The sequence below is a fragment of the Vicia villosa genome, unplaced genomic scaffold, assembly GCF_029867415.1.
Source record: "Vicia villosa cultivar HV-30 ecotype Madison, WI unplaced genomic scaffold, Vvil1.0 ctg.000992F_1_1, whole genome shotgun sequence".
NCBI classification, from domain to species: domain Eukaryota; kingdom Viridiplantae; phylum Streptophyta; class Magnoliopsida; order Fabales; family Fabaceae; genus Vicia; species Vicia villosa.
Genome location: NW_026705445.1, coordinates 512,381 through 531,150, shown reverse-complemented (window position 1 = coordinate 531,150; position 18,770 = coordinate 512,381). Strand labels below are relative to the sequence as shown.

Genomic DNA, 18,770 nt, shown 5'->3' with positions numbered 1-18,770 from the left:
ATCGATTCTTCTTGCCAAAGAACTTTGAAAAACAATGAACAAAAGAAGAGAAAGAGAAAGCAAGTAATATGGTTGCTTTGGTGTGTTTTTGAATGAGGAATGCATCTGTATTTATAGGCAAATGGATCAGTATAGCTGCAGAGGAGTGAGCTTCCTTAGTGAAGTTGATTTGGTTTCTTAGCCATGAAGGAAATTTGCAAATATCTCTTATGCAATGATGAGAATTTTGATTCCATTTGATCAATCCCCTAGCCCTCGATTTTGCTTGATCTTAGGGGACAATTCTGAGCCAGAAATGAGCTCTAATTGGTTGGTGAGAAGATTCCTTGGGTGATTCATCAATTTGCCATAAATTCACAAATGTAATCATTACATAATCACATGTTCTTGTTTTTAGAATCTTCTTCAATTCTTATGGCATGGTGAAAATGAATGCATGGCATGTTTGCAGATGTATTATGGGTCATGTAGCATCTGTATTTGAGGTCATGTGCACAAAATTTCAAAGTTCCAAAATGATGCATGACCTATAATTTTACTTCATGAGGCCAACTTTGAACAAGCATAACTCTTAGCTCAAATTGAATTTTGAGAAGGTTGAACACAATTTGGAAAGCCCTAAACATCTACTTTAAATCATTAGTTTATGTCTTCTTCAGAATCCTTTGGAAATTTGTGAAAAATGAGGCCAAAGTTGGAAGAAAACTAGGTTAAAACACTTAGAAAAATTTCTAAGTGTTTATGACCTAAACTTCAAAATTTCCAAAACTTCATAAATGGTTGATCTTTTGAAAAAAGTTCCCTTGTAAGATGTTGTTTTATTTGGCAAGATCTACAACTTTCATGTTGGAAGTTTTTTGAGTTGTGTAGGTGAAATTTTGAGATCTCACCATGCCTTCAAAAACCCTAATTCCCGACTTTTCGCTCCTTGATGAATTTCTTTGAATTCCTTTGGCCAAATGACTTTGACATCCATATATTGATGATATTGATCTTTGAAAGTCATTTTTTGACCAAAAACCTTAAAAGTCAATGATGATCCTTCACAGTTGACTTTTTCCTGACAAAGTGAATTTTTTGGGCTTTTGTGTAGAAAATAAGATCTTCTCCCCAAATGGATGATATAAATGGATTATATGGAGGTAGTAGAGATCCTTGAATCATGTCTTGAGTTTTGGATTCATGCCCTGATCAGAAGTCAACTATCTTGGTGAATTAGGTCAAAACCCTAATTTGTCGACCATGTGAAAGTAATGACTGTAGACTTTGAATTGAAGTGTGATGTCCAGTAGACCTTGTAATATGAGTTATTTGAAGATGATTGATGTCTTTGAATGACCCTCTGAGGTTTTTTAGGGTTTCCCAGATGTGATCCCTGATTTCAGTCCTTGATAGGCTCAAAACCCTAGTCTGGTGACCTGAGTAAACCTGTACTCATATGACTGGATGTCTAATCAATCATAGATGAGAAAAGTGAAGTTTTTGAGCCCCATGATTGTATTAGAGACTAGTCTTTGTATTGACTGATCCTTTGCCTGAGCTTTCTTGTCTTTGAGCATCCTTGATTAGGTACCAGATGGAGAAATGACTGCTTTGGGTACTTGTCTTGACCTGATAAAAAATCCTGAAGATATATCATCTCAGGGGGGGCAAAAATTAGGGTATGACAACAAAATCCGCAGATTTTATTCACCAATAACCCCACAAATCTTCACCCACTAGGAACCTTCAATCCCTTTCCATGGACGTTATCAATCTTGATCATAAACCCTCACCATAAGAATTGTTATGTGTAATTGTGTTGGAGTTAAGAAGAATAAAGAAGATGAGAACACTTTGTGTATCTTTCAGTTGTTGGTGTTCCCTTGAATAATTAGCAAGAAATAATATATATATATATATATATATATATATATATATATATATATATATATATATATATATATATATATATATATATAGGTGCTAGCAAGATAGGCTGAAGACAGAGAAAATTTTCAAACATTTTTGGCGCGATAGGTCGACCTTCTTGATGTCTGGGTCGACCTAAATGGAGCAGATTCAAAAGTCAGTTAATTGTTCTTCAGATATGTCGACCTGAGGAGGTTCTGGGTTGACCTAATTAATTTTCATTTCATCAGGTCAACCTAGGTGGGTTGCTGAGTCGACCTAAATGAGGTAGACTTGAAATACAATTTGATTCTTCAGTTTACGTCGACCTGGATTGAAGGTAGGTCGACCTAAATGGACTAGAATCCTCCATAGACTTTGTGCAGTGGTCTAGTCGACCTAGGCTTATGTTGAGTCGACCTGATGTGTTATAACTTGCCAAAACTTGTTTCTTCTTATGTCATTCACTTATTGCTTTAAGTTTGTTCCACTTAGATGTTTGCCATGAATCAAAAACCATTGTTGAGTGTGTACTTGCACTTACATTTAAGATATTATCCAAGTGATCATTCCATTAATGGCATAAAGATCACACTTCCATTTTGATAAAGAGGCTTTTATGCACAAAGTCCACTCTCGTTGAGCCTCTCCCATGTCTCCTCTGCACCAAAAGTAAGTTAAACATCACAAGCAAGCCTTTACAACTCAGAATAAAGTCATGGAAGCATGCTTGAGTTTGTACCTTCCATGGGAAAACCAAAAATCTCATTTCTTCACAAATAAGCAAGGTGGTACAAGAGTCACATGTGAGCTTCAAACATCTGAATTTTCTCCCTCCATAAACCCTAATCATTTCCTATAAATAGAGGGCATTGGCCATTGCATCAAACACACCAGAATTCTCCAACTCACTACCTCACTTGAAATTCTCAATTTCCAATCTTTGCATTTTCATAGTGATTTTGAGTTCCACAAGTTCTGGGTGTCAACCAATGGTTTAGACAACTTCTAAACGTCATTTAAAAGTTATTCATACCTTCCTCAACCTCTCAAAGATCCCCTAACCAAAGATCACATTTTTTCCTTTTAATGTTTTCTTAGTCCATTGAACTTTGTATTGTTAAAGCTAGGTATTTTGTTTTAAAACCTTGGTGTTAAGAGAAGAATTATTCCCGGTGAAACTTTTCCTAAGCCATTGACCTTGTATTTTAAAGCTTGGTCCCTTGTTATTAGAATTGTTAAGTATTTTAAAGCTTAACCTTTTAAACTCATTAGGTATTTAAAGCCTAATTCCCTTTTAAACTTGTTAAGTATTTTAAAGCTTAACCCTCTTTAAAAACTTGTGAGTATTTTAAAGCTCACACCCAAGAGGAACTACAGAAGCTTTGATTTCCCTATTGTTAAAGGGGTATGTAGGCCTAAGATGCGATGTCTTATCGCGCTCACTTTTCAAAAACTTCTTTTCCCATCCCCACCCTCTATTTCAATCAAGTTTCACATAGGATTTTCAAAATGAATGTACAAACAAAGACAATAACATTTTCAAAGAGGTTCCCATGGAGAACCATGGATATGAGGGGTGCTTAAAACCTTCCCCTTGTATAACAAACCCTCCCTAGCTAGATCTCTGATAAGTTTATTAGTTTTGATTTTAAAAACTTCTGTGGGTTTTATTCGCTCTTTCTCCCATTCCTTTTGGAAACAATAAAGTGTGGTGGCGACTCTGTTTAAAAATGAGCTAAGTCTTTCCCATGACTCTAGTCTCACCAATTTCACCGCTACAGAAAAGTGGCGACTCTGCTGGGGATACTGATCAAATTATTGTTGTATCTTTGGAAGGGTTGACCCTACCTTTGTTTTTGTTATTATCTTTTTTTTACTTAACCTTTCATTTTTGTATTTTACTTTCCTATGGTCACACAAGATCATGACTCTTACGAAAACTGAAATTGTTTAGACAAACAATCACTTTTGTAGGATGGGGACTTTGGATTGTTGTGGTGATTTCCCTAATGTGCCCCTCATTGGTACAAAAGGAGCAATCAGCTATAACCTTGTATTAGCTCGTCGTCAATTTTGGTTTCCTATGGACAAAAGACCAAGGAATAATTTATTGGATAGGTTCTTTCCGGGAGAAAGAGTTGAAAACAAAGAGTTTAGAGAGAGGATTGTTAATGTCTGGCATCCAAGTCATAGAAAAGAAATTAAATATTGGAAGACTGATAACGTGAAAATATATCACATATTTGGCTTGATTTACATAGATTATTTTCATATTTTATTTTAATTAAGTTGCTTATGTTCGTATTATGCCGATATTTTCTATGTTTTCAGATTTTTAATATTTATAAGGCATGTATGAAGAAAGTCGCAAAAATGGAGAAGAATCGAGCTTAAAACTACAAAAAAGGAAGAAATGAAGAAATGGAGAAAATAATATATAAATAAAAGAGGTGGGTCCCATGTTTATATATATATATATATATATATATAACTAAATATATATATATAAAAAGTGACGTTAGTCACTTACCATGGTGTGACGATAGTCACATTTGAGATTTTGACGACCGGCGGCTTGGACCGTCACACCTCCCCTGCCGTCCGTCACCCCCTCCATGTTGCCGTTCGGCACCCCTCTTTAATATAAGAGTGTGACTAACGTCACACTACTTGGCCCATAACAAAGAAAAACGAGAATTGTGTAACGTCTGCGTGCTATTCTCCAGCCTCTCTTTTTTCTCTCAAGACCAAGTATCAGACTGAAGCTACTAATTTTCATGCGTGATTTTCTCAAACTAGCAAGCCAAGCACCAATATAAATACTGGGCATTTTACCAACAAAGGACACTTCTTCTCTTTTCGGAAGAGTTTTTTCTTGTTTAGTTTTTAGGCAGTTTTTCTACCATGTAAAAGTGGTAGTTTCTCACATCGAGGAACTACCACACCATTAGTATTAGGTGTGTTTCATTCGTTTCAAATTCAATTTCAGTTATTGTACGCCAAGATTATTTTGCATTATTTCAGAAGTAATTCCAGCTTTACTTTTAGCATTATTAACAGGTTTTATTTTATTGCTTTATTATTATTTTCATTTATCATTGTTAATTTAATTTCCATGTTGCTCTTAATTTTAATCCGCATGTTTAATCTGTTTACGCTTAATTCTATGTCCGACTAAATTGTTTTGAGTCCGGTATGTGAGGACCGTCGTCTCCGATGGAACTCGGTAATTATTTTGTCAGCTTAAATTATTATTATTAAATTCTGTTTTGGCTTTAGTTTTTACTCTTAATTTAGGTAACCTTGTCACGAGAGTGAGAGGTTACTTACCACGATTTCGTCACGAAAGTGAGAAATCTATTAAGGTTCGAACCAGCACTGCGAGAGCTTGGGGGTCGAACCAGATAGTAAAAATTAGGCATTAATCTTAAACACAGCGAGAGCTCTTTAGGATTAATTATGACTTGTTTAGTTTTCAAAACGCGTTCTTTGATTTAAGTGGGCGAGCGAGAGCAGAATCCTACGGTTAAGGAGCGTGACTTTATTCAAAACCACGAGAGTGTGAGGTTTAGTATTTAAACTAATATTTTCTACTAAATATGTTTTTAAAATTTTTAATAAGCCAATGAATTACAGATATCCCAAAGTACGCGGAATCACATTTTGGTCTCTCTTCTCCTATATATATATATCTTAATCTTAGTTTTATTTCAGTTTTAGTTCTTAGGTTCCGCTTAATAAAACAGTCATTAGCCTTAGCTTTACAAAGCAACAATAGATTACGGTAGGTTGACATTGGTCTATGTGGTTCGAAAATCTTTTATATTACTTCGATATATCCGTGCACTTGCAGACGCATCAAGTTTTTGGTGCCGTTGTCGGGGACCAATTTAGTCAATTTCGTAACTCCGTTGTTACACCGTATAGACTAAGGCATTAAAGAAAAAATAATAAAAAAAATAAAAAAAAATAAAAAAATATTTATCTTATAATCCTAGGTAGATGTATCACCCAAATTTTTTCTACAATCCCATTCCCAATATCTCGAGGAACCGCACCCAAATTTCCCATATGATTACCATTCCTAGTATTTCGAGGAATCAGAAGAACCTCATAAATCCAACCTCAAAATACTATTGGAGAATTTCAACGCGTCACTACCTGATTCTCACCCAAGCTACCTCTTCAACCACCAATCCCAACATTTCGAGGAGTCTGAAGAATCCCACAATTCTGATTTCGAAACATTCATTGAGGATTTCAATTCAACACTAACTTATCCTCAACCGAATTTCCTCTACGATCACCACAACCAACATTTCGAGGAGTCACCTGAATCCCATAAATCTGACCTTGAAATATTAATGGAGAATTTTATTGAAACACAAACTCTTTTTAGGCTAGAATCTACGATGACGGAGTGCTTTGTGGAAACACAAAATGCGATTCTAACCCACTTTGAAGAACAACAAGAATCCCATAATTTCAACTTCGAAGCATCAATGGAGGATTCCTATGAGGCGCTAACTCACTCTAGGTTAGAATATATGATGGAGCACTTTGTGGAGACCCAAACTGTCCAAAATGAAGATCTTAGAAAACAAAGTCTCCAAATTAATGAATCCCTTAGGCAACTGATAACTGTGGTTGAGTCTCTATTGACTCACAACGAGGCCGTGGCGAGTCAAATCTCCATGCTTGAACAAAAATATCTAGGACCCTTCCTTGAGGAGCATGTGGATATTGTAACAACCAGTAGTGAACAACAAAGTGAAAGTCCTAAGGAGAGTCATTATGAGTTTGACGAGAGTGATGAAGAGTTTGACGAAAGTAATATCGAGATTGAGGAGAGTTTCGGTGAGAAGAGAGTAATGACTAAGGAAGATCCACCAACACCATCCAAAAGGGAGGATGTAGAAGAGATTGAGAAGGAAGCACCTATTGTAGTTCCTCCTCCCTATACCCCACCGATTCCTTTTCTGAAAAGTTTTATGGAAGCTACGATAAACTGTGTGAAGGTATTGGAAAATACCCACACCAATGCATCCTTGTTTGAAATCTTACATAAAAAGAGAAAGTTCGAGGACCATGAAACTAGGGATGTCATCACTGTTAAGAGGGGAAGATTAGAATTTAAGGTGATGGCTGAAATCACTAAGCTCAAACTTGAAAAGCTGATACTTAGGATAGATCCAGAAACACCACCACGACATCAAAAGAATGAACCACCCCACAGAAGAAAAAAAAGAAAAGGTGAGGGATATGTGAGATGGCTCGATAAGTGGCCTTGAAAACCGACGATTACTAAAAGTTTAACCGAGGAGTTATTCTCGAGAGAACCACCATGAGTGCTTGCACTCTTAAGCTGTCGAGCTATCGACATTAAACAAAGCGCTGCGTGGGAGGCAATCCACGAGAAGCTAACAAGAATATTAAGAAAATTATCCAGAAAATGGTTTGACTTACAAAGACTGGCATGAAATGCTCCCTGTTGCTCTGCATGGGTACTGTACTACAGTTTGCACTTCAACTGGGGCAACGCCCTTTTCCTTAGTATATGGCATGGAAGTCGTACTCCCGATAGAGGTGTAGATTCCCTACTTAAGGATCCTGATGGAAGCGAAGTTATCAGAAGCTGAATGGTATCAAGCTAGATATGATCAGTTGAATCTTATTGAAGAAAAAAGAATGACCGCATTATGCCACAGTCAACTTTACCAATAAAGAATGAAGAGAGCCTTTGACAAGAAAGTCAGACCTCGAAGATTCAAGGAAGGCAATCTCGTGCTCAAGAAGATATTAACTCTTCAACCTGATCTCAGGGGAAAATGGACTCCCAATTATGAAGGCCCATACGTCGTCAAGAATGCCTTCTCAGGTGGTGCTTTGACTCTTACGACTATGGATAGCGAAGAATTCCCATGTCCCGTGAATACCGATATGGTCAAGAAATATTTCGCCTAAAAAAGAAAAAAAGAAGAGTTCGCTAAGTTGAAAACCTAAAAGAGAGACTTAGGCAAAAATGAGCGTCTCAATGGATTGAAAACCTGAAAAGGAGGTCCAGGCAAAAGTTAGAGACAATAAAAAAGAGAAAATCATCCCGATGAATTGAAAACCTATAAAGGCAATTCATGCAAAAATTAGGGAATATGGCAAATAACGACATCCGGTATCACCTGATGTCATACCCCAAAATTTGCCCGATCAGATCTACGCCTCTTAAACCCATCAAGATTCAAAATTAAGGGCCATGGGGTCTGACATTTCTATTGTCAAACCCGCTCTCTTATAAATCAGGTTGAGTTAACTCTAGGGCGTAATTAACAGATGTTTAGGACCCGAACGTTGGGCCCGACTGTTACAAGGGTTTTATCGTTGTTTGGGGGTGTTATGGGTTTACTGACATTTGTTTCGATTATTTTCATTATTTTTTTAGCATTGATACATTTTCATTATTAATAGTAATAATATTAGAATTATTATTAGGTAATATTAGGATTAATATTGGGTTTTAATTAATTGAGTTTACTAGTATTAATTAGGTTCTATTAACTATATATTATTATTTAGGTTAGAATTTTAATAGAATTATTGTTATTATTAGTATTTGTTCTTTAATTATTTCTTTTACTCATAAAAAAAATAATAAAAAAATATAAAATATGAAGTAAAAAAAAGGGCTGTATCAACAAAAAAACGTGAAAAAGAAGTTTGGGAAGAACCAAGAATGGCAAGTTTGGATCCATGAAATATTGATTTGATTAGAATTTCTTGACCTAATCCATGTACATATATAGGACGAATTCAGAATAAAAAAAGAGGAGGATTGGCCGCGGCAGGGGCGAAATTCTGGCCTCCAAGGGCCATGGCGAAATCAAAAAAATTCAAGAGAAGAAACTGAAATTTATTTCATTGTTGCAGGGATTCAATTGGCTTTGATGATTCAAACGTGTTCCTGGAGGTGTTCTGAAGTAAACCATATCATCATTACTGATCAACACGTTCGGAACTCCGACTACAACGCTCACGGTTTTGGGTTTTTTTTTTATGCATCGATTTCATTGATTCTCGCATGGTTAGTATAATTTGGTTGCATATATGTGTTACTAATGATGTTCTGAAGCTTTTGGTATAGGTTAATTGGATTTTTGTTGCAGAACTAAGAATCCACCATTGTTAGGTTGGTGAAGCTTCGAATTGGGGTTTTGCAAACCGGATAAAATTAGGAGAAACTAATGCTATAGACATGCTCAGGGGTTCGGTTATGGTTAGTTTAAGTCATCGTTTTGGATTTATTGTTGAGTATTTGCAGGTGTTGGGGATAAAGGTCTAAGGCCATAAATGAAAACCGTGGCCTAAAGCCACTGTGTTACTGTTAATCCACGAAGAAGAAGAAAACAATGCAGGGCGCGTTTTTTTTTTATTCTGGGTTCGTTTATTTTCTGTATAATATATTTGCATGGTGGTTTGCTAATAACGAATGCTAGCTGACTCGTTGGCAGGAGATGTTTGATGCTAGGCAAGGTGTCCTAGGTTCGATCCCCAGGATTGTAAATTTTTTCAGAAATATTCAAACACGGATCCAGTGTTGCTTACCTGTGCCTGATCATGATATACCTTCAGCGCATCACCGCTGGATCATCAAAGAAGCGGATCTGACGCGTAGAAAAACGCGAGTACACCATGTACCCTCAGGATATACCCATATGTAATCAACGCCCAGGTTCTTTGTTTTACTTATTTTGTTTTCTTATTTTATTTGTTTCTTTTTAGATTAAAATGTTTGATTAATTAATTAATTAATTTAATTAGAGTATAAATTAGGGTTAGGATTTAAATTAGGGTTTAGAATTATTTAAGATTTTCCCGATTATTCGATTATGTCGATTATTCGACTTAATTGATTTAATTAATTTTAATTAATTAATATTAAATCACAAAAACCCTATAAAGGTTTGTTCGTCCATTAGGGTTCGCCCAATCCCATTGGCCACTTGGCCGAAGTTTTTGGATTTAATTTGTTACTTGTTCCGACTAAACCTATTGGTCGCAATAACTAACAATCGATTAATTTAATTAATCAAATCCAATAATAAAAACATCAATTCTAACTTTCCCTTTAACGGATAAATGGCGGATGAATATCTATTTCATCCCGCCTTCGAATTAGTCGACTCTCTATGTCGTACTGATCAAATATCTGAATAAAGCAATAAAATAATTTAATTAATCCTTTATTTAAATTCTCTCCTCGACCCGACTAAATCTATTAGTCGCATTAGACGAGAGATAAAAATATACATAAATTAAAATACATTCAATTTGCTGCCCGCGACGATCAATCTATCGATCTGAGTAACCAGCAATGCCCATTAATCTGTTAGCTATACTGATCAAATCTATTGATCACCGCATCTAACAGTGCCATATTAAAGCAGGGTTGTACGCCCAAAACCACATCTAAAACACTAAACCACGATACTACGGATGTACATCCTTTCAAACACTGCGATGTTCACAACTATGATAAGGTAATTCAAAATACCTTCGAACTTCGCATTTCAAAACAACTTCAAAACAACTTCAAACACCTCCATAATCAATTCTAAGGCGTACAACCCTGTGCCCGAACTACGTGGACTCTGATTCTCCCTAAGGAGATACGTATGCACTTGGCAACAAGGCGAGTCCCCCTCCCTAAAATCTCAATTTTTCCCCTATTCAATTCTTTAGCCATTAAATCCTAATATTTTAGCCATAAACCTTTACCTTAGATTCAAAGCCAATAGGAAAGGGTTGAGGGTGCCTAACACCTTCCCTCAACCTGATTATAATAACTTACCCCGATCTCTATACTGCGTAGGGTTTCCTATTCGCCCTTCAGAATAGGTGGCGACTCTAAAAGTCTAATTTTTAGGGCAGGTTGCTACAGCTGGCGACTCTGCTGGGGATAACTATAATGGTGAATTATTATGCTCCTAAGGCTTGAGAGGGTTTAGGTTTAGGTTTGTGGCAAACGGTTTAGGCTTTTGGCGAAATTTTCAGGGTTTGGCTAATTCGCCATTTTTAGGGTTTATGGTTTTTTTTATAAATATTTAAATTTATCTATTTATTTATTTATTTGCCATTACATTTATTTACCGCAATTCCTTTATTTACCGCAATTCAATTAAATGTTTATTTATTTGAATATGTGTTATTTTATCGCATTCTTGGGATATATAAATTGCAGTTAAACCTAAGCGTGGGAATTATATTTAAGACCAGAGGGGAATTACATCGCCTACGAGTCTTATTATAATTCCACTCAGAGTGGGTTGAATATTCGGAAAGGTCTGATACGAGGCTTGACCTTGTTGAGGGCTGGACTTGGTATTTGGCTGATCTCTCTGGAAACCTACCCCTAAAATTCGAACCTCATGGATAAAATGAGTTGTTCTAAAATCCAAAGAGACAAAAAGTCTAGGTGGCTACGAACGACCCCATGAGACCTTCTAGAACATACCAATGGGAAGGGTAGGCACCCTAAGCCGTTACGTCGAACCTATGAACCTAGGGCTTATGTGCTTACGTGCTTATTATATATGTGCAATTTATATACTGCGAATGCCTTGTATTTTAAGTTTTTTGCAGGTACTTCTACACGTTCCCTGGCCTGCAGGGACTCTATTGCTAAGACCATGTCCTTCCCACGAGGGGCATCTACATTTACGCACATTGATTGGCCTCCCGATGGCCATGAGACCTAGTGACTGTCATGAACGGTCACTCCGCACCCGCATCTACGCACTCCCTAACCTGTGGGGAGTTTCCTGTCATATCTTTATTTTTGTCAACTACGTTCCCTTCCCACGAAGGACATCTTCGTTTACGCACGTCGATTGGTCTTTCGATGGCCATGCGACCTAGTGACTGTCTTGAACGGTCACTCGGTGCTTACATCTACGCATTCCCTAGCCTATAGGGATTATATTTCTAAAAACGCATCCTTCATACGAAGGACATCTTTGTTAGCATACGTCGATTGGCCTCTCGATGGCCATGCGACTTAGTGACTGTCTCGAACGGTCGCCCCGTGCTTACTCCTACGTACTCCCTAGCCTATAGGGATTTTCTTTTACATCCATGTGTTTTCACAACGACGCGTCCTTCCCTGAAGGACAACTTCATTAACATGCGTTCGATTGGCCTCTCGATGGCTATGAGATCTAGTGACTGTCTCGAACGGTCACTCCATGTTTGTCTCCGCGCACCCTCTACTGGTAGGGTTTGGATTTCCATCTATACATCTTTCATCCCTAGCCTGCAGGGATTTCACTTCGTCGATATCGTCCTTATATAGGTTGTGTTCCACACAGAGAACCTTCCCACCAAGGATAACTTCATTGGTACACGTTGATTGGCCTCTCGATGTCCATGAGACTTGGTGACTAACCTGAACAGTCACCAGCCGCTACCTTCCACATACTCCCTAATCTAAGGGATTTCCCTTGACGTGTCATGACATTTATCCTGCAAAGATCCCACGAGGGTCTAATATCGCCTCTAAGGCTATCCTTAAGGATTATATGTCACACGTCTGCATTTGCATTTTCATGCATTCATTCATACATTTACATTCTACCTTCGCCCGCATCTACACTTACTGTGCTAGCCGATTTCCCGAGACCCGCAAAGAAGACAGTCAAAGGATCATAGACTATGGAGAAAGGAGGACAAATTATCGAGAACGAACTCGGTCTCACAAGGAGGAAAAAGGATGCCTTTTGTCATGCCACGTGTCCATGCCTTGTCGCAACAAGATTATAAATGCAACCAAGGTTATCGTCAAGCAAGGATTAGTTCAACAAAGAAGTTCCTCATAGATACACTCAAGATGTATCTAGTCAAAAAGAGGTTCATCTCAGAACGTATCAAATTTACAAGGACGCTCTACGATAACTTGGAGGCAATGGCCAGTCCAACTGGGGCAATACCCTGAACAAAGATGCCTATCTACAATGGGGAAAAGCGACATATGTTAACTCCCCATCAAGGGTCAAAAAGGGTCATAAGTGTTCTTTGTCAATTTACAAATGCTGAAGGTTGCGAATGGTGTGATACTATCCTTTAGAAAAAGCAAAAGAGGTTCAGCCAAAGGAAACTCATGAAGTTCCGATACGACGAAAACCCACCGCTAACAAATTTATTCCCGACAGATTCGACATGCCCAAGGAAAATTCGAGGTTGCCCTCACTTCTACAAGTCTAAAGAACTAAGGAGTGAAACAAGGTCAGTGGATCTACAAAGGAGATTATCCCTAGGATTAATAGGTGTTTACCATGCTCACAATTTCAACCCTTACGATCGCTAAGTGCTACTCAGGATAGAAGATATACCTTCGGATTTAGCAATTCTAATGGGATGACCATGCAGGTTTTGGAGTCAATTCATTCGCTCACTACTACGAATTTCAATTTCAAATTTAGGAGTATTAACAAACGTGAGGGAGAATGACGAATAGAAATAACTAAGTCCAGCTAAAACATATGCTTTCAAGGTAAGACCGAGCCGAGGATGTACATGCATTGTTTCAATTCCCAAACAGTGGAGATATAAGGATGTTAATCCCTCGTTACCCCCTCGAGCCAGGAGTTGGAGTTTGTTTCTAATTTTTTTAAAAAAACCTTGATTTTAACCAGGGGAATGGGTAGATTTCGGTTAATTCAATGGTGTATTTTGGTTGTCAAGAGAATCAGTCAATCCAAGCAAGGATTCAAGCACAAGGGTCAAACAAAGGATCAAGCAAAGCAAAGGTTCAAGCACATCTTCTTCCTCGGATTCATCCAAGAATGAGGAAGTAATGGAGATAACATTCACAACAATATTCTTCCTCATTACATCATTCAAGATCGAGGAAGTATCAAAGGCGAAGCTTACAAATCAAAGTCGACATGGCAGTCACAAATTTCATATCCAAGGATCAAATCTCAAAGGAGTATTCACAAAAAGGAGAAAATGCGCCCGCTAAGTCGAAATGGAAAATTTCATAAATGGAAACAAAAACGACTTAGGCAAAAATTAGGGCATCCCGATGGATCAAATTCAAAGGAATTGGTTCATGCAAAAATAAGGGATAAAAACAAAACAAAGGCGAAATACCAAGGATAATCTTGTGACTGCTAACTCATCGAAGCTTCTCGTCAATGCTTGAATCTCTACAATTTTCATCGGTGCTTGCATCTCTACTAAAGCTTCTGCTCAACTGAAACGATTCTCTTGCACACAAAGCACATCCATCGGATTAAGCGAATTTTTAGGATTTGGAGAACATCAAGGAGAAAGGGGTGGGACAAATAAAATTTTGAGCCTTATATCCATTGTTTCTTAAAACATGAACCAGGCCAAGTTACAACAGTTAAAAGTCCTAATTGAGGCAAGGTTAACCACGAAAGCATACTAAGCAGGATTTTGTTATACTGACTCCTAAAGTTTGTTAAAACTACTTCTAATCATTGCGCTTCTTCAAGCATTCACTTCTAATCATCTAGTCCTAATTCATAACGGACCTCGATTTCAAAACTTGCATACGCATCGCATTGAAGTTACTTCCCGAAGGGTACAACGTCATCTACGAATATACACTTAGCATCAAAGGGACCTCGAAATTGGTTCAATCAAAGGCGATCCTTCTATTAAAGACTCTGGAATGGGGGGAATCACATCTAGGGGGTTCCCCTTGACAGGGGCAAAAACTCGAGGATCGCAGGGGCATACGAGCAAAAATCCTATTAACTGGGGGCATTCTTCCTAAGGTTCAATCGACCTGGGGCACATCTCGAAGCAACAACAATCAGGGGCATGTCAAATATGGGAAGAATTCAAATTCAAAGGATAGAACACCATGGATAACCCTCCATATCCTGGAGATCAAGAGCATACCCTGCAATCTAATCTTCAAAGCATATGACAAGGTTATTGCTCGGGGCACTTCCTTCATGGCTTGGAGATCATAGGCATCTTTTTCCACTAAACATTGGGGTATTGGATATCAAATCCATAAAGTAAACAATTCGAAAGGTTAAAGGCGTGGAGTAATCCAAAGGGGAAAACTGGGGCAAGGCACACAACAAAAGAAAAAGGTGTTCCCACACTTTACAGATCTTTCTCCTAACTACGATCTTCAAAAATAGGTATCGGGGAATCGCGCTAGCATCACACCCCATCTTATTAAACAAACCTGCAACTCCAGCGAACTATATACGCTTTGGTTATTGATAACCTACCATTGAAGCATCATACAAATACATACAAATCATGCATTACATACATTGGTTGATACATTACACCGTAACTCTTTTATGTAGTCTTCTTTAAGACAAATCTCACGATCCTTTCTAGGAGTTTCCTCAAGCAGTCTTATTCAAGACGAATTGTCATCCTTTTCAGGAATCTCTTCAGGTAGTCTTTTTCAAGACATTCTTTTCTAAAAACCTTTCTAGGTAGTCTTCTCTAAGACAATCATCGTCATTTCCAAAAAAACCTTTTTAGGTAGTCCTCTTCAGGACATTCTTTTTCTAAGTACCTTTTCAGGTAGTCTTCTTCAAGACATTCCTTTTCTAAGTACCTTTTCAGGTAGTCTTCTTCGAGACATTCTTGTTCTAAGTACCTTTTCAGGTAGTCTTTTTCAAAACAATTTGGCATCCTTTTCAGGAACCTCTTCAGGTGGTCTTCTTTAAGACATTCTACGAACCTTTCTGGGGGGTCTTTTCTAAGACATTCACTGTCCTCTCCAAGAACCTCTTTAGGTAGTCTTTGTAAAACATTTTCAGCCTCTTCAGGTAGTCTTCTTCAAGACATTCCCTTTTCTAAGTTCCTTTTCAGGTAATCTTCTTCAAGACATTCCCTTTTCCAAGTTCCTTTTTAGGTAGTCTTCTTCAAGACATTCTTTTTCTAAGTTCCTTTTCAGGTAGTCTTCTTCAAGACATTCCTTTTCTAAGTACCTTTTCAGGTAGTCTTTGTAAAACATTTTCGGGCATTCCAGGTGGTCTTCTTTAAGACAAATTTCTACCCTTGCTAAGAACCTTTTCAGGTAGTCGTCTTTAAAGACATTCTTCATTCCTTGCTAAGAACTTTGTCAGGTGGTCTTCTTTAAGACAAATTTCTATCTACTCTCAGAACCTTTTCAGGTAGTCCTTCTTAAGACATCTTTTAGCCTTTTCAGGTAGTCATCTTTAAAGGCATTCCTCATTCTTTGCTAAGAACCTCTCCAGGTAATCTCCTTTAAGACAAATACTCTCATCCATTCCGGAGACCTTTTCAGGTAGTCTTATAGAAGACATTGCTTCGTTCCACTCATTACATTAATCAACATATGCATGAGCATAAGCATTATCTCATACATCAAAACATCCAATTCAAAACTCTGGTGCTAAATGCATATCGTCCACTCGCTTCCGATAACCTTACCGATGAAAGTAACCCTACTGTTGGTGTATTCCCAATCACTTGATTGATGTATCCTGGTAACCTTACCGGTGATAGCAACCTTGTTGTTTCATTTCACTCATAAATAAACTACGCATATGCATATGCATAAACATTACGCAAACATTACCAAGCCAACATAAGCATAGTCATGGTATAGGTGCAAGCATGGAGTAAACAAGTTCAACGGGTAAAGTCCCGGGATTGCGTCAACTTACATACATACGCATTAGCATATGCATATCATCTAGTGCATTCACATACTACAAAAGTCTTCCGACCCTCGAGTCGTGAGTTTCCAACCCTCGTGTTGTGATAGGTGTGTTTTCCGACCCTCAAGTCGTGAGTTTCCAAACAGGTGACTCTTTTTCATGCAGGTAAATTTTGCGATAACCCTCGCAAATAAACCTATTGGTGCAGGTAAATTTTGCGATAACCCTCGCAAATAACCCTATTGGTGTAGGTAAATTTTGCGATAACCCTCGCAAATAACCCTATTGGTGCAGGTAAATTTTGCGATAACCCTCGCAAATAACCCTATTGGTGCAGGTAAATTTTGCGATAACCCTCGCAAATAACCCTATTGATGCAGGTAAATTTTGCGATAACCCTCGCAAATAACCCTATTGGTGCAGGTAAATTTGCGATAACCCTCGCAAATGACCCTATTGGTGCAGGTAAATTTTGCGATAACCCTCGCAAATAACCCTATTGATGCAGGTAAATTTTGCAATAACTCTCGCAAATAACCCTATTAGTGCAGGTAAATTTTGCGATAACCCTCGCAAATAACCCTATTGGTGCAGGTAAATTTTGCGATAACCCTCGCAAATAACCCTATTGGTGCAGGTAAATTTTGCGATAACCCTCGCAAATAACCATATTGGTGCAGGTAAATTTTGCGATAAACCTCGCAAATAACCCTATTGGTGCAGGTAAATTTGCGATAACCCTCGCAAATGACCCTATTGGTGCATGTGAGTTTGCGATAACCCTCGCAAATGACCCTATTGGTGCAGGTGAGCTTGTTAGAATCATAACAAGTGATCCCTCTTACAAGTCCTCGCTATGTAAGACTCAGGCTTTAGCAGGACGGTTCTTTTCTCTCACACTCGAGCACAAGGTTTTTTCAAACGATACTTCATTTGGGTTTATCACGTTAGTCCATCGGCAATGATATTCTCCAAAACATCATCAACAACAATCAAAGGTGTTATCTTCCTTTTCAGAATTACTAACATACTTCAACTAACATAACTAACGATCATGCATCATTCAACTAACATATCTCATTCATACACAATGCATATGCATACATCGCTCTCATTTATTTTGAGAAGCTCACTGCATCATACATCGCATGCATCATAACATTCCATAAAATTCAGGTCGCCTTCTTAGGTCGTGCTACATTCAAAACACAGTGGTTTCTTCCAGAAAGCATCTGCTTCACAATCAAAAAAGGGGTATTTACCTTGGGTGGCATCTGTAAGCCCATCTCCCACGGAGCTTTTCCTGAAAAATGCAAACTTCAGGGCATTTCAGTGTCCAATCATCTTCTACCTTTAGATCACGATAGGCAGACGTGCCTATCTGACTCTTCAGGTTTAAGAAGATTGAACAGGGGCAGCTGTCATACCCCAAAATTTGCCCGATCAGATCTACGCCTCTTAAACCCATCAAGATTCAAAATTAAGGGCCATGGGGTCTGACATTTCTATTGTCAAACCCGCTCTCTTATAAATCAGGTTGAGTTAACTCTAGGGCGTAATTAACAGATGTTTAGGACCCGAACGTTGGGCCCGACTGTTACAAGGGTTTTATCGTTGTTTGGGGGTGTTATGGGTTTACTGACATTTGTTTCGATTATTTTCATAATTTTTTTAGCATTGATACATTTTCATTATTAATAGTAATAATATTAGAATTATTATTAGGTAATATTAGGATTAATATTGGGTTTTAATTAATTGAGTTTACTAGTATTAATTAGGTTCTATTAACTATATATTATTATTTAGGTTAGAATTTTAATAGAATTATTGTTATTATTAGTATTTGTTCTTTAATTATTTCTTTTACTCATAAAAAAAATAATAAAAAAATATAAAATATGAAGTAAAAAAAAGGGCTGTATCAACAAAAAAACGTGAAAAAGAAGTTTGGGAAGAACCAAGAATGGCAAGTTTGGATCCATGAAATATTGATTTGATTAGAATTTCTTGACCTAATCCATGTACATATATAGGACGAATTCAGAATAAAAAAAGAGGAGGATTGGCCGCGGCAGGGGCGAAATTCTGGCCTCCAAGGGCCATGGCGAAATCAAAAAAATTCAAGAGAAGAAACTGAAATTTATTTCATTGTTGCAGGGATTCAATTGGCTTTGATGATTCAAACGTGCTCCTGGA

At 37.7% G+C, this 18,770-nt stretch overlaps 1 protein-coding gene across 1 annotated transcript; it reads left to right on the top strand.

Moving 5' to 3' along the window:
• The first annotated feature begins 6,305 nt into the window (after positions 1 to 6,305).
• LOC131632725 (uncharacterized) lies at positions 6,306 to 7,857 on the top strand. Its single transcript, XM_058903456.1, has 2 exons — positions 6,306 to 6,911; positions 7,627 to 7,857. The coding sequence occupies exons 1-2, from the start codon at positions 6,306 to 6,308 to the stop codon at positions 7,855 to 7,857; spliced, it is 837 nt and encodes a 278-aa protein (XP_058759439.1).
• Positions 7,858 to 18,770: the final 10,913 nt, after the last annotated feature.